The sequence below is a fragment of the Urocitellus parryii genome, chromosome 1 (assembly GCF_045843805.1).
Source record: "Urocitellus parryii isolate mUroPar1 chromosome 1, mUroPar1.hap1, whole genome shotgun sequence".
NCBI classification, from domain to species: Eukaryota; Metazoa; Chordata; class Mammalia; order Rodentia; family Sciuridae; genus Urocitellus; species Urocitellus parryii.
The window spans coordinates 134,857,072-134,873,289 of record NC_135531.1 but is presented as its reverse complement, the minus strand read 5'-3'; the positions used below and the strand labels follow the sequence as shown (position 1 = coordinate 134,873,289).

The window sequence follows — 16,218 nt, the reverse complement described above, 5'->3', positions numbered from 1 at the left end:
CTGCCTGGGTGGACCCCTGTCGGGGCTGGTCGATCTGGCTGCAGGCGCTCAGGGATACTGTGAGCTACCTCCCTTAGCAGGGAGGGAGGGAGGCAATGCCATGGATGCCCTGAGCTTCTAGGGATACCAGGGCCCTTGACTCAGCCCCACAGCCAGACTTGAGCAAATGCCCATTGGGTTGCCTTTCTGTCTTCTCCCATCTACCTCAGACACCCCCGTGGATCATCCTACCCTACTCTACTCTCCCTTCACTTCTCATGTCCTGAACTTTAAAAGAAGTAGCAGCACAGTGTAGTGATTGAGAGCCAAGCATGGAGCCAGCCTGACTGGTTTCAAAACATGGTTGGGTCCTTCACAAGTTGTGTGACCCTAGATAATGTTTCAGGAGTAAGTGAACACACAAGCAGGGTCTGGGCCTCTTTTTCCCTCAACTATCAATAAAAGTGAGTTATTGGTGCTAGGGATGTAACTCAGTGATATAGACATGCCTAGCATGTCTGAGGCCCTGGGCTCTATCCCAGCCCTGAGAAGAAGAAAAAAAAAAAAAAAAAAAGACTTGTCAAATCTTTAAATTAGCCCTGGTGATGCATGACTGTAATCCCAGCAGCTGGTGGGGAGGGTGGCTGAGGCAGGAGGATCGTAGGTTCGAAGCCAGTCTCAGCAATTTAGCAATTCTGTAAGCAAAATAAAATTATGGGGGATGTGGCTCAGGGATTAAACACTCTTGGGTACCAAAAGTGGGGGACGTTTGAATTGTTTATTATGAGTTATTTGCTTAGTATAGTAGAGTAAGTACTGTGAGTACTTACTACCATTCCTGGTATTATAAACTAGATATAGTCTGGATAGTCCCCTCCCCACCCCCAATTGATCTTGGGCCCTCAGGCTCCAGGTCTTGGGTATCTCTGGGCCTTGTTTCTGAACAACTGACTGGTACCCAGTGGACCCACTCTGACCCTGACTTTGAGGCCATCTGTACCCACTGCTGCTGAACTAGACCCTGGGGAGTTCAGGAGGGACTGCAGGTGGGGTGATCAGTGTGACCCTCATACATCCATGTCCCTTCCACCCAGCAGCTCTTAGGTCCAGTATCTCTGTTAAGCTCTAGACATGACCAGGAGGAACCCTGTTCAGATTCCTAAGAAACAGATGAAAACTGTGGGCCTTGGTTCTAGGAAATAGATAACCAGTTTTTTATTCAACTTGTGAGGGGATCGTGGACCCTCCCAAGTTCGTCCTGATTAGGAACTGCTAGCTAACGTGAGCCTCCTCCAGCAGAGGGCAGGCCTGAGCCCTTTCCTGGAGGACTGAAATACGCAGGCAGAGAGCTTTCTAGGAGCCCTCATCAACCCTGAGGAGCTGACTGCTGTCCAGGCACAGACTGGCTAGTGCCTTTGACTCGTGACCACCCTGCTCTCTCCCCAGGCTTGCTATGGGATCCTGAAGGTGCCTACAGGCAGCTGGCTATGCCGGACGTGTGCCCTGGGAGTCCAGCCAAAGTGCCTGCTCTGCCCCAAGCGAGGAGGAGCCCTGAAGCCCACCCGAAGTGGGACCAAGTGGGTGCACGTCAGCTGCGCCCTGTGGATTCCTGAGGTGAGTGGGTGTGGGGGTGTGGCAGCTCAGGGATCAGCACCTGGGGAAGTAGGTTTGCATGGAACTGAGAACTTGGGGATGAACCCATGGGACAGCACAGGGGTCTTTAAGTGACAGGTTGGGAAGAACTGGGGCAGCGGTCCATCGGGTTGGGCACAGTTCAGGTAGGCAAGTGGGATGGTGGACTGCTGGGCATTTCAGGAGGTAGATCTAAAGTCTGGGCAGAAGTCAGTTAGCTGCGTGTAGGGGACAGGCTGTGGTAGCTATCAAAATGTGGGTAGTGGTTCCAACCTCAGTTAGTCTGCAGGTTTAAACCACAAATAATCCCTCTGACCTGAAAGAAAACCAGCATCAAGCCTAATGAAAAGTTGGACAGCAGGCCTGTCGCTCTGGCTGTGGTTGGGAAGGAGGGGTCTGCCTGTGGCTGAGGCCAGGTGGGAAGGCCACAGGCTACAGGCTGGGTCCACACGTCAGCAGAGGCCCCCAGTCTCCTAGAATACCATTCATTTTCTTTAAAATGTGAAATGCTGAAATTCACTAGAGTTTCAGCCCCAGCCCTACGGTGTGCTGTGCGGATTGAGACCCCATTCCTATGCTGCCTGTGTCCAGAAATGAGCCAGGTAACCCTTCCTGGGTTCATAGACCAGGGAGGCCCACATTGCAGACTTTTCTGTGATGGTGGTCATTTGTGTCAGCAGAAGCCACTGGCTTTCAGAGCAGCATCTTAAAGGCTGGGACTACCTCTCAGTGTTGCCTGGCCTGGACACAGCAGAGACAGAACCAACAAGGACCCCACCTTTAGAGAGGGGCCCTTATTCTATTCTCAGACATGGCCAGATGAATGTGTATTGCCTCCTGGGGCCGATGCCCTATAGAGGTCTTATATGCAGACCTGTCCCCCTAGGCAGGGCTAAGTAAAGGTACATCCCTCTTGGCCGCAAGCGGCCTGAAGACCCCAAAGTGGAGATTTCCATAAGGCCTGTTCTTGGTGTCTAGGAAAAATGATGAAATTAAAATAAGTTATAGATGCTAACGAGATGCAGAAGGAAAAGGGACCTCGCACATTCTCCCCCCTCTCTCTCACATGCACACACACACAGAAGCACTTCTGTGGGAGGCCAGCACAGTCATCCTGTCAACTGTACATGATGCTCATGTGCATTGTCCCTCAGTCACAGTCCAGGATTAGTCACAGATGAGCACACAACTTGCCCAGCAGATAGCTTGGGACGGTGAGGAGGGACTCAGACCTGTTTGGGGTCAGGAATTGGGATTCAGAGGCTCAGCCATTGTTCTTTCTGCCTACCACCTGGTTTCTGTGGGCAGCCCCCATGTGACAGGGTTCCCTGGAGGCAGACTGGGGATTGACACAGTTCCCTATGTCCTGCTCAGGTCAGCATTGGCTGTCCAGAGAAGATGGAGCCCATCACCAAGATCTCACATATTCCAGCCAGCCGCTGGGCTCTGTCCTGCAGCCTCTGCAAGGAGTGCACAGGCACCTGCATCCAGGTACGAAGCCCATTTCACCCCCTGGAGTCTCCTGGAAAACAGACTGCAGTCTCTATCCTCTCCCTGCCCTCACCCCACCCTGCCCCTATGCTACTGCGGTGGGACCACAGATGGGCCCAGGAGGTGTGGGACTGGGTCCAGACTCAAGATTACTCCTGGGAGGAGGTGAGCATTCCTTTTTATCCTCAGGTCCTCCAGAGACAGGGTGGCTCACCACCCCATTGGAGCGCTGAGAACTTGGCTTTCCCTGAGAGTGTTTTTAGGCTTAATAAAGACATTTACCTTGCTTTAGACATCAGGCTTGACTTGGGAGGAATGGGAATCAAATTTCCCCTCCAGCTGAGCTAATGGGCTCTCCTGCCACAGGACTGCACTAGTCTGCCTTGGTTCCCAGAATCTAGTGTGCATCAGATCCGGGAGGGCTTATTGAACACACATTGCTGGGCCTCCTTCCCAGAGGTTCTGATTTAGTAGGTCTAGAACTGAGAATTGGCACGCTGTCAAGGTCCCATGTGATTCTGATATCTCTGGGGGTGGGGGGCATCTTTTTCTGTCTCATCTCTTCAGGAACGGAATTGTTTGCAAACACTACCTGAGCCTTCACCCATTTATAAGACCTTCAGAAGGGTTTCTGAGTGCAGCATTGCTGGTTCCTAATATTTGAGGGTATTGCTGCTGAAACAAGGCTGGAAGGGAGGGTCAGGCCTCAGCTGCCTTGGGCAAGACTTCAGCCCCTCCTCCCAGATTGGCAATGAGGATCCCCGCCTTAGATGATGTCGCAGTAGTAGAGGAGGCGTGGCCCGTCATCAGCCTTTCTTTTGATGCCTTCTGCTCTCAGAGTCATTTTGCCCACACAGAAATGCAGCTTGTCCCCAGAGGTCACAGAATCATTTTCTGATTGCTGACTCCCCAGGGGTGTGTTGTGCCAATCTGTTACCTTTCCAGGTGTCCCAGGGCTCCTCTGTCCTGTGACTCCTTCCATCCCAGGCAGGGCATTGGGAGCCCATGCCATTTTATGTAGGACTCGCAGGCATTCAGCATTGTTAGTGGAGCTCTGTGGCAAGTCCCATATCCTTTTCCTTCCCACCAGGGCTGCTTTCATGCTGCCTTTCTCTCCCTCCAGTGTTCAATGCCTTCCTGTGTCACTGCATTCCATGTCACGTGCGCCTTTGACCATGGCCTAGAAATGCGGACTATATTAGCAGACAACGATGAGGTCAAGTTCAAGTCGTTCTGCCAGGAGCACAGTGATGGGGGCCCACGGTGCGAGCCTACATCCGAGCCCACAGAGCCCAGCCAGGCCATTGAGGACATGGAAAAGGTGACTCTGCGCAAACAGAGGCTGCAGCAGCTGGAAGAAGACTTCTACGAGCTGGTGGAGCCGGCTGAGGTGGCCGAGCGGCTGGACCTGGCTGAGGCGCTGGTTGACTTCATCTACCAGTACTGGAAGCTGAAGAGGAAAGCCAATGCCAACCAGCCGCTGCTGACGCCCAAGACCGATGAGGTGGACAACTTGGCCCAGCAGGAGCAGGACGTCCTCTACCGCCGCCTGAAGCTCTTCACACACCTGAGGCAGGACCTGGAGAGGGTGAGTAGCCCTGGTAGGCCACCTCAGGAGGCCTTTCTGCTCTGGCTCACTGCCCTGGGACAGCCAGCCAGGACTCACCTGGCCGCTGTGGACCCTAGCCAAGTGCCCTGCTCTGAGATCAGCTAAGGGGCTGAGGGCTTCCAAGTCGTGGACAGTACGGGGGGCGGGGGGGACTGATACTTTACAGAACACAGAAGGATCCAGCTCTTGCTTCTTTGAATATCTTTGGTCCTAGAGCTTTCTTGGCCTCTGGTGAAGGTAACCTTACCAAGGAAGGGAGGCTGGGGAGCGTCAGAGTTGAGGCAGAGGTCCAGGTGCCTGGCTCCTAATCACTTCTGCCCCACTTCTGGCCTCCACGGCACTACCTGGTCCTAACATGTGAGCTTTAGAATCAGGCAGGAGAGGGACTGGAGCTTCCCAAGCTGCCCCACTGACCTATGCTGTGCGGGTCTGGGTACACAGGTGTGAATATGGCTCCCAGTGGGTACCTCGCAGACAGAACTGAGGCACAAAGCATGGGTGCAGGCATTGAGGGTCTACAGCCCGCGTGGAGTGGAGGGATAAGCCTGGAGTGGCCAGTAGATCCTGTGAGGCTGGGCTGGTGGACCACAATGTCTGCAAGCTGCACAGGCGAGATTTAAATAGAGATGGTCTCGCCGCATGCCTATAATCCCAGTGGCTTGGGAGGCTGAGACAGGAGGATCATGAGTTCAAAACCAGCCTCAGCAAAAGCAAGGCACTAAGCAACTTGATGAGACCTTATCTCTAAATAAAATATAAAATAAGGCTGGGGTCGAGTGCCCCTGAGCTTAATCCCCAGCACTAAAATAAATAAATAAATAGGGATGGTCTCACTGCACCTGGGATTTCCAATCCTCCCCAGGGAGGAGGAGTCGCAGGACTGCCGTGAATGAGTTGGCATGCTCCAGGAAACAGCCCTGGGTGGAAGCATCAGGGAAGCTTTTGTGTAATCTGAGGCATCTACTTTTATTACCCACAACTTGGTGAGCAATCTGTAAAATGGGTCAAGCATCTCAGCAAGTGTTTTGCTGTGCAGAGGTAGCTGGACCCAATTTCCCCATTCCTCTTCCCCCATTTATCTGCCTTGGGGCCTGGACAAAAGGGGAAGTGACCTTAGTGGCCTGAGAGAGGACTTACTGCTTGGCAGTTCCCAGCCTACAACCAGGTCAAAAGGAAGAGGAGGGGGTGGGAGGGGTCACATGTTTCTTGCTGTAGCCAGGGCAGAGGGCAAGGCCACCTGCCTTGGAGTCACCACCTCCTGGGCAGCCTGGCCTTCTGTCACACAGGGTAAGGGCATGATACTAGCCCTCTGAGACCAAGACATTTCCAGAGTTGTCCTGAGGCCACCCCCAAGTTCCCATTCCCAGGGTCTCTTGTATAAACAGCTGCTTTGCTCCTGCTGTTCCCAAGTGACCCATCAAATCTAACCTCCCTGGTCATGCTGAGCAGCAGCCCTCCAGCCTAGCCCTGACCCTGGCTAGGCTGTATGTGAAGGTTCAGGAATCATCTCACTTCTGTAATCATCATCCTGGAAAAGAAGATTATCCTCCCAGCTGTACTGAGCAAGGAAGAAACTGGGGCTCAGAGAGATGAGGTGACAGGAAGCCTTAGAGGAGCTTGTTTTCTAGAGACTTCAGAGCTGAGCTGCGGGAGGGCTTGAGTCAGGAAATGCAACGTTGGCTCATTCTCTATTCTGTAAATTTCCCAGGCAAAAGCATCCCTATATCAGTGCCCTAACCTCCCAACCCCTGTGTCGGCGGGTACAGGTGGAGCCAGGGTTTGAGGCTAAGTTGCCAGCAAACCTGCTGAGCAGGCTCCCGGGGACCCAGGGCAAGCAGGACTTCGACAGACCCCCTCCAAGGCAGGTGTCCTCTCCAGAAAGAGGAGTCAGGGCAATTTTTGATGTCTGTGCAGCTCTTGTGGCTCATGTGGGTCTTGTCTTGTGGCTTCCACAGCAGCCACAGGGCTAGGATGGTGGGCACCAGCTGGGAGCAGGGCAAGGGGAGGCCAGCCTTGGCAGGCTGAGGAGGAAGACCATCAGAGATAGTAGTGAGCCAGGGCACCCCCTCAGTGCTCCTGCACCAAGGCCTCTCATGGCCACGCATAGAACTCTGCTGCTGCGGAGGCTTTCTGCAAAGTCCCATGGTGGTGGTGGCCTGGCCAGTGGACCCAGCCTCTTACCATGGCCCAGTGCCAAGAGCCAAGAGTATCCAGCCTATGACTGGGCACTGGGCCACCTTGGCCTGGATCCATCGGGGAGGTGTAGGGCAGGGCTTGAGATCGAAGCCCAGGGTGGCCTGTGTCTTGTCCAGTACTTCCCAGCTCTGCACCTTCTTTGTTTCAGTTTCCATGTTATCTGAGTTTTGGTTTCTTTGTCTATAAAATGGGAATAAAAATCAAACTGATCTTGGTTACCGTGAAGACCGGGGACAGAGGTTAAACACAGTGCCCTCCGGTGCTGGCTGCGATTCTTGTCAATGCTCTAACCCCGTACAGTGTTCAGCTCTTAGAAGGGAAGCCAAGCCTAGGGCTGCAAGGGTGAGCTCCACAAACAACTGAAGAGGCAGGCCTGGTGCCGGGGGTGGGAAGCAGCCTTCCTGATTGATTTGTCCCTCTACGGTCAGGCAGGGGGTTGCTGAGAGAAGCAGAATCTGGGACTGCCATAGCATGAAATCCCTTATTTATGGTCATCCCAGAAGATGCACTTTCCTAAACATTTCAGCCGTAGGCCTTGGCCCTGGTGGGCAGCTCAGGAAAATAACACCAGCACCGCCTCCCGGAGTTATTCACGGCTGACAGAAAAATTGCAGCACTGAACATCAGCCTTACAAACACCAGCTAGTGTCCCCTAGCAACCACGCTGGTGGTCAGGCTCTGTGTTGCTCCCTATGGCTGTGGATCTCACTACCAGGAGTTTATTTGAGGACCCGACCTGGGGAAGAGGCCGGGAGGGTAGAGGTACCTATTAGACACACATCTGCCCTGAAGATGGACACCACTGCCCCTCTCACAGCCTCATTACTGCTGCCCCTCCCAGGGAGAGAAGGGCTGAGTATGAAATGGGTCCTGCCCTTTCCTGACATTTGCCACCTTCCTCCTTGTCATTTAATCACTCTGTTTACGGTCTTCACTCCTACATTATAGTCCCCTCGTCTCTACTTCCCACTACCAAAGCCTACCTTATCCAGATCTTTGGGTCCTCAGCCTCCAGGACTTCTTCAACACCTACTGCCCCTGTCCCTCCCCCCAAACCTAGTCACTACCTCCAACTGCTCCCAGGTCAGTGACACAGAACTCCCCAAACTCCTACCCCTGGCTCTGGTATTAGCTGGGTGCCTGTACCCTTGCCCCTGTGCTGGGGCCACACCCCTGGAAGAGCCTCATGCAGCGCAAGATACTCTCTGCCCACAGCAGTGAGCAAAGGATTCCCGAGACACCTGCCAGCAGCCTTGTCCAGCAGTGTGGTGGATTTTCCCAACCCTGCCACCTCCCCTATGGCTCTCCCTGTCCATTACCAGACAGCTCATCTCTTCCTCAGACCAGAGACCTCCACTTCCTGCCAGTGAGCCCCTGGACCCCATCTCTGTCCTTGCTGCCTTCCTTCCTCCCCTCAAAGAACCTCTATCCAGTTTATACCTGCAGGGAACCAACTCTGCCCTTTATTATCCCCTCCTCAGGACCTTTTCCACCAGCACTAGAACCAATCAGTCCTGCCTCCCACCTCCCTGGGGTCGTGGGATACTCCACTGCCCTCCTCATTTCTCCTTTCCTGTCATCCCTCATGGGATTTGCTTCCTGTGGCCAGGCTCTTCACCACTACTGCATCTAAGAGCCTTCTGTGTTGGTCACCAGCAGCCTCCACCTCCCACTGTCCATCCTCATCCCTCGCCCGAAGCATTGGTTGTCAGTGCTTTCAAGCTTGACCTTGGCCTTAATCTTTTCATCATGGATGCTCTGACCAGGTCAGCCTTAAGGTCCTGCTTCCCTGGCTCCTCTGTCTGAAGTATCTATTCCACAGCTTTTCCTGTAACAGAGAACTGGCTTCAACCCATATCTCCCTCCTGAACTCCAGCTCTGTACGTCCCCTTCAAACATCGCACACTAAAGATGCCTGCTCCTCCCTGGCCTCCACTTCTCTGGGAGCACCCCAACACTGGTCCATTCTAACTCAACATCCAGCTTTGAGTCCTCCCTGCTCCTCAGCCCCACACCCAGGCTCTCTCTAAAACTCATTGATTAACGGTACAACTTCATCAAGATATAAAACCTGGGGGCTGGGGTCTAAGTTCAGTGGTAGAGCACTTGCCTAGCATGTGTGAGGCACTGGGTTCAATCCTCAGCACCCCATATATATAAACAAATAAATAAAGGTATTGTGCCATCTACAACTAAAAGTATTTAATTTATATTAAATATAATAATATATAGAAATTAATATATATAAAATAAATAAACCTGGCCAAGTGCAACAGTGTGAGCTTTAATCCAAGCTATTTAATCCAAGGCTGAGGCAGAAGGATGGCAAGTTCAGCTCTCTTTCCAGAGGGCTCTGGAGAGAGCCCCCATGAGATTTATTCCTTGCTTTAGCCCAGCAGTTCCCTTCCTTGAGATTTCTCCCATTCTCTCTTGAATCTGTATCTACTTTCTTAAATAAATCTGTCTGTACCTTTGAAGGAGTGAAAAATTGGGGGCGTCGGGGGTATGCAAGTTCTAGGCCAGCCTGGGCAACTAGGACCCTGTCTCAAAAAAAAAAAAAAAAGTTTTTTTTTTTTTTTTTTTTTTTTTTTTTTTTTTTTTTTTTAATGTAAAACCTGGGGACTGAGCCCAACGCAGTGGAACACACCTGGAATTCCAGCAGCTCAGCAGGCTGAGGCAGGAGGATCACCAATTCAAGGCCAGGCTAGGCAGTTGATCAAGACCTTGTTCCAAAATAAAACAGAGCTGGAGATGTTGCTCAGCAAGTTCAAAGCCAGCCTCAGTAATTTAGCACCCTAAGTAACTCAGAGTTCCTATCTCTAAGTAAACTATAAAAAAGGCTGGGGATGTGGCTCTGGGATTAAGTGCTCCCTGGGTTCAATCCCTGCTACCAAAACAAAACATAAACAACAAAAAAGCCACCTGGGGCTTGTATGTGCTTTGCACTGGGTTCCACACCCAGTACCAAAACCAAAACAAAAAAACAGTAAAACTGTGGGACACAACTTAACAAGGCCCAAAGCGGCTGGGGCTGGGGCTCAGTGGGGAGGGTGGGGGTGTAGCTTAGTATTTAAGCGCTCCTCAATTCAATCCCTAGTAGCAAAAAAAAAAAAAACAATAAAACTTGTGTTTATTACCACTCCCTGCCCTAGTTATGGGAACTTTCCTAGTTTTCTTCTTGATTCATTTTTGCACTGCTATCTTTAAAATGAGAATGTTTTAACTTTATAGTAAGAAAAAAAAATGACAGTGTAAGGAGCCTATGGGTCTATGCGAGCTTCTAAAGTGAGATAATACTTCGTCTCCCAGAAGCCATAGGATAAAGGAATTCAGTATTTACATGCAGTAAAATGTTGTCATGTTACTGAGATTATTGTGTTACTAAGAAATTAGAAAACTAGGGGCTGGGGTTGTGGCTCAGTGGTAGAGCGCTTGCCTAGCATGTGTGAGGCACTGGGTTCAATTCTCAGCACCACATAAAAATAAAGGGCCACCAACAACTGATAAAATGTCTTTTAAAAAAAGAAATTAGAAAACTAATAGGTAATTTCAGGGTGAAGTAGATGTTAAAGGATCCATCTCTGTAAGCCCCCTTCAACTAGTGGATCTGGTGGTCAAAGTGTGACCAAAGTACCAATCAAAGAACATCGGGATTCTACAGAAGGAAGCATTCTTGTCTCTGGAGTTGAATCCCCAGGCAGTTTGGTCTTTATCAGTAAAAGAGTTTGAGCTGATACTGCAGGATGTGTATTTTAAGTATCTCATTCTTCGCTACCACTGCGTATTATAGAATAAACGTAACCAGACTTTTTAATAGGTTCCAAAAATAATAATAAAACACCAGCAGAAGTTCTGCTATCTTTTCTCCCATGCCACAGTGCATTGTTTAACTCGTTTCCTATGCACTTCACTATAGATGGGCCCTGACCTGAGGCAAGTAGTTCTCTGAGTCTGCAGTTCTGTCTAAAATGTGTATTTAAGGCTTCACCCCTAGAGTTAGGTGTCCCCTAAGCCTAAGAATCCACTACCCACTGCAGTGACTTTGATGCCAGGGATTCATTCGGGCTTGTCTTTTTTTCTTTAAGAGAGAGTGAGAGATAATATTTATTTTTTAGTTTTTGGCGGACATAACATCTTTGTTTGTATGTGGTGCTGAGGATCGAACCCGGGCCGCATGCATGCCAGGCGAGTGCGCTACCGCTCGAGCCATATCCCCAGCCCCCTGGGCTTGTCTTGAGAAGCCTTGCTTTTATAGAGTTTCAGAAGGGAATGTGGCTGTGGTTGAGTGGTTGAGCATTTGCTTAGCATGCGTGAGGCCCTGAGTTCAATTCCCTGTACTGCTGATATCAATAATAAATAAATAAATGAATGAATAAATAGATAAATAAATAAAAAGAGTTTCAGATCAGAGACAAACTATATCTACATCTTACAAGGAAATCAAGTATAGCCCTCAGTGATTTGGGGGGGGGGGAATTGCAACATAGGACCTTACTTCATCTGGTTCCTCACCTTTGGATGTTAGGTCTAAGGGTGGATTAAACTCCAGGGTGGCATGTTCTAGAAATGTTTTGAAAGTTAGACCTTGATGAATTTCTCTTTAGATTAGATATGACTGGCTTATATTTTAAGTTCCAAAATAGCCCTGATTGGGCTGGGAACAACAAAATAACCATGATCCATTTCCCTTTCCAAGTCTACCCCCTCACCTCCGAGTCCATATGGCTATTAGAGAGGAATGGGCCAGGCTGTGAGAAGGAGAATAATATTGGGTTGCTTAGATGCTCGAGCCAGGGATGACCTTCTGGAGGTGAATTTGAGCCCAAAGCTAAAGGACAGGGGCCAGCCATGAGCAGGTGGATGATGAGCCTCCCAGGCCAAGGGTGAATGTGTACCAGGGTCCCAGAGTGCAAGTGGGCAGGACAGGGAGAGAAGAGACCTGCTAGGCTGTGGGACATAAGCCATGAGATGAGACATGAGGGAAGTTCTGTTTGTATCCTAGGTTTGTCCATCGAGGTAGCATCAGCTAGATGACTTTAAAGCAACAGAAATTTGTCCTCACGGTTCTGGAGGCTGGAAGTCCAAAGTCAAAGTGTCAGTGGGCTGGTTCCTCCTGCAGGCTCCAGGGAGAGTCTGTTCCACTCTCCCCTCCTAGCTTCTGGAGGTCCTGGGAAGCCTTGGAATTGCTGGACTCCTGGGTGCATCACTGCAGTCTGTGCCTCTACTCTCATGCCATAGTCTCCCTGACTGTCTCTATGTCCCTGTATTGCCACATGGTCTTTTATAAGGGCATCAGTCAGATTAAGGGCCCATCTTAATTCAGTGTGGCCTCATCTTAACCAATGACAACCACAGAGACCCAGTTTCAGAGAAAGCCCATTCTGAGGTTCCCGGCAGACATGAATTTGGGGGGACACCATTCCACCTGGTATAGAAGCCCTGGGAGGTTGTAAGGGAAAGAGGAAGTGGTCTGATTTTGTTTCAAGATTTCTATGGGATAGCAGATGAGTCTGATGGCTTCTTATCCACATGATAGGTGATGAGGGAGGATTAGGAGCTATAGGGACTTAGGGTCACAAGGAAAGACGATGGATATAACTGATGGGGGGTGATGGGTGCAGATGAAGAGAGCAGGTCATCCAGGATGACTCTGAGGTTTCAGCTCACCCCTCTGCAGAATCCCTCCACAGCCTCCCTTGGCCTGGCTCAGTCAGAGCTCAGAGCCTGCCCTTCCCCCTTCTGGTCTTGCCTGTCCTCAATGCTCCCTTGATGCTGGGCCTGGCCATGCCCCTTCACTGATTGGCCTTACTGTGGATCCCTTGTCTCCAGGATGTATGTGATCAACTTCTGCTAGGCCTAGCTGTCCCTTTTTCCAGGAAGCCTGGCTCCTCTCCCCAGCTCTGGGTCAGGGCTCTCTGACACTTGGTCAGCATTTATCTGCCCTCCTGGGTGGCAGGCCCTAGGAAGAAAGGGACTCCCCATGGCATTGCTAACTACAAAGCCCAGGGCCCCACACAAGAAAGAAGAGCTTTAGCTGGTACTTAGGGCTATGGGGAGGATTTTGGCTAGAATGCGGTCCTGAGGAAGCTCAGGATTTGAAGAAGGCAGGCCATGCCAGGACTCCAGAGAGAAGAACTTACAGGCTATTCCTAAGTAGTTGCAGCCCCAGGCTGTCCCTTAAGGAGGTGGTGGCCATGTGAATAGTAGACCTGGGGCTCCACTCCACAAGATCTGGTATTCATGGTGTAGGCTGGGGATGGACACACCACCTTATAATGCCATGGAAAGTCCTTACAGAGCCCGTCCTGCAGAGGCTTGGAACTAGTGCAAGCCTTGTTCTAGGATCTCCTTCATGACTAGGCTCAGGAGGGAAAGAGGGATGCTTAGACCCCACAGAGAAGTCTGATCACAGCTACCCTCAGGCCCCAGAGAAGTGGTGGTCATGCCAAACAAACAGGGGTTCAGAATCAGATTGACCTCTGCCTTGAAGAGGACAAACCCAGCTAGGACCCAGGACTTAGCTGAGCAGCTTTGCCACTGCCATTGCTCCTTGGAGACTCCATTCTGAGCAGAAGGTGATGGCAGACCATGGAAGGGTCTCATGGGGGTGGAACCCAAATCTGTGCCCCAGGAAGTTGTGAGAGAGCAGCTAGTGAGTGACGGTGGCAAGCTGGGTAAGGTGCCAAGAGGGCAAGTGTGATGTGGTCCATCTTTCATGTGCTTCCAGACCACCTGAAGGATGTGTCCATGTCCCATGGGCTAATAAGTAGGATGCCTTCAAAGCCCCTTAGGGACTCTTCCCAGCTGGCCTAAGGAAGTCAGAGAGACCACTGCAACTTTCTGCTACGGAAGTCTGCCACATGGCTGAGTGACTATGGCCATGTGGGTGTGGGAGCCTTGGTCAGAGTAGCACAGACCTGGCTCGGGTCCCAGTGCAGCAGGTAGATGTGGGGCAGCTGCAAGCTGGGCACAGGTGGGTTAGGACTGCCTGTCTGCTTTCAAAGCCATTCTGCCTAATCTCTAGCTCCAAATTTATAGGGCCATGTGTGCCTCAGGACAAGTATTGGTGTCTGCCACAGTCCTTGTGTCTGAGGAGTTTCTTTGCTGGGAAAGGCAGGCCTTGGACCGGAGGTGAAGGATAAACTTGACTTACCTGGAGAGGCCCTGATGAGCCTTGGGTCACTGTGGACTTAAAGGAGAACAACCATGTTGGAAGGGCCTTGGGAGACAGAATGGCTGGCTCAGCCTAGAAGTTAATTTCTTTTTTTTTTTTTTAATCTTTTAAAAAAATTTTTTAATATATTTTTCTTTTAGTTGTAGTTGGACACAATATCTTAATTTTATTTATTTTTATGTAGCACTGAGGATGGAACCCAGGGCCTCACACATGCTAGGCAAGTGCTCTACCACTGAGCCACAACCCCAGCCCAAGAAGTTCATTTCTTTTTTTTTTTTTTTTTAAAGAGAGAGTGAGAGAGGAGAGAGAGAGAGAGAATTTTCAATATTTATTTTTTAGTTCTCGGCAGACACAACATCTTTGTTGGTATGTGGTGCTGAGGATTGAACCCGGGCCGCACGCATGCCAGGCGAGCGCACTACCGTTTGAGCCACATCCCCAGCCCCATGAAGTTCATTTCTTTATGTGTTTTGTTGTTGTTGTTATTGTTGTTGTTGTTGTTGGTGGTGGTTTTTTTGCATTGCTAGGGATAGAACCCAGCCCTTGCACATGCTAGGCAAGTGCTCTAGCACTAAACCACATCCCAAGCCCTAGGCCTGAAGGTTAAGACCAGGGGAGGAAGGTACAGTTGCTGGGCTGAGCTAACCAGGCAGCCCCTGCTGGCTCTGGCTCAGCCAGGGCCCTAGGGCCTAGGCTCCTCTTGACTCCATATTCTGGATCACATGGCCGGGGATGCACTCACTGGATGGGAATTGATTTCCAGATGTCCTGTGCAGGGTAGGCAGCAGCAGTAACCTCTATCCCAGGTGCTTCCTTATTCAGCAGTGACCCCCAGATGTGAGAGATCTGGGGTGGTTGCTATGAGTAAAGTGGGAGATCTCTCTTGTGTTTCCTCAGGTTAGAAATCTGTGCTACATGGTGACAAGGCGCGAGAGAACAAAACACGCCATCTGCAAGCTCCAGGAGCAGATATTCCACCTGCAGATGAAACTTATTGAACAGGATCTGTGTCGAGGTAGGAGCCTCTCTATTGGCCACCCGCCACCTCTGTGTGCACTCGGGTACAGGGCTGGATCCCAAGGAGGGTGTGTTTGGGGGGCATGTGTGTAAAGCCAGGGGTATCAGCCCCTCTCTTTCCAGCATCCAGTTACTAGGCCCAGAGAGGTCCTTGCCAAGGTCCAGCTTGTAGTGGTGGGCAAGGAGCCAGAGTTTAAAATGTGGGCACAAGACCTGCCCCCTGGGGGCTTTACTGTTTCACTGAGTCACCTCAGCTTAGCAGCAGGTACAAACCCAAAGTCCTAGGAGCTCTCTGCTGAAGTGAGGCAGGACAAGCAGGAAACTTGTGAGCTTCTTTGAACCCCCATGTTCCTGGGAGTCAGTACAAGAAAGGCAGCTGAGCTGGGTCAGAGCCCTTGTATTCCTTCTTTCTGACGCCATGAGACCAGATTCAGGCCCTGTGTTAGTTAGCAGCATTTTCCCTGTTGCCTTCTTATTCTGTATTCTGTTGCATGTATCAAACAGCTCTGGAAAGCAGAGAAGCTTTGACCTTGATCTTATGGGTTAATTGTGGATATTGCCAAACGTGGGGCCCTTCTTGGAGTGTGGACGTGTTAAGAAGGGCAGGGCTTAACCTAAAGCAGTTGTGCCCTAACGTTGAACTCGCACACAGCAGAAATAGCTGAGTGGAGAGAGATTTTTGAGCCAGCCACCGGCTGCCACTGCCAGCTCAGCCTTAAGGTCAGGCTGGGCCCAGAGTGAAGAGGAGGGAGGGGAGCTGCTAGGCTACCCTCTGAGCAGGCGACTGAGCACTGGTCCTCCCCACATCCTTGCCAAAAGCTGAGTTGCCTCCGTGTGCTTTGGGATCGCCACCCACTCTGGCTTAAGAAACTGCCATCGACAGCTCCAGGTGCTGGGTCAGGGCGGGTCATGCCATGCTGAGCTCACTGTGAACAAAGGCTGGCTGGTAGCCTCCTTCCAGGCTCCTTGTCTTCTCTTTAATCATTCAGAAGCCCAGGGTTCCTGTCCCCATAGGCCTTACCATCTGGAGAAAAGATAACGGTATCCCAAAGCTATAGTCAGTGGCAGTATAGGGACAGAGGTATCAGTGGTGACACTGATACTCCCTAGCACTTGA

General features: G+C 50.9%; 1 protein-coding gene across 1 annotated transcript in view; it reads left to right on the top strand.

The window, feature by feature from the left end:
* Window positions 1-16,218, top strand: part of Jade2 (jade family PHD finger 2) — a 46,632-nt gene that overhangs the window by 26,873 nt on the left and 3,541 nt on the right. Inside the window, exons 8-11 of the mRNA XM_077801647.1 lie at window positions 1,426-1,593; window positions 2,986-3,102; window positions 4,226-4,690; window positions 14,982-15,099. Of these exons, the coding sequence (XP_077657773.1) occupies window positions 1,426-1,593; window positions 2,986-3,102; window positions 4,226-4,690; window positions 14,982-15,099 (868 nt within the window). The remainder of the gene's footprint in view (window positions 1-1,425; window positions 1,594-2,985; window positions 3,103-4,225; window positions 4,691-14,981; window positions 15,100-16,218) is intronic.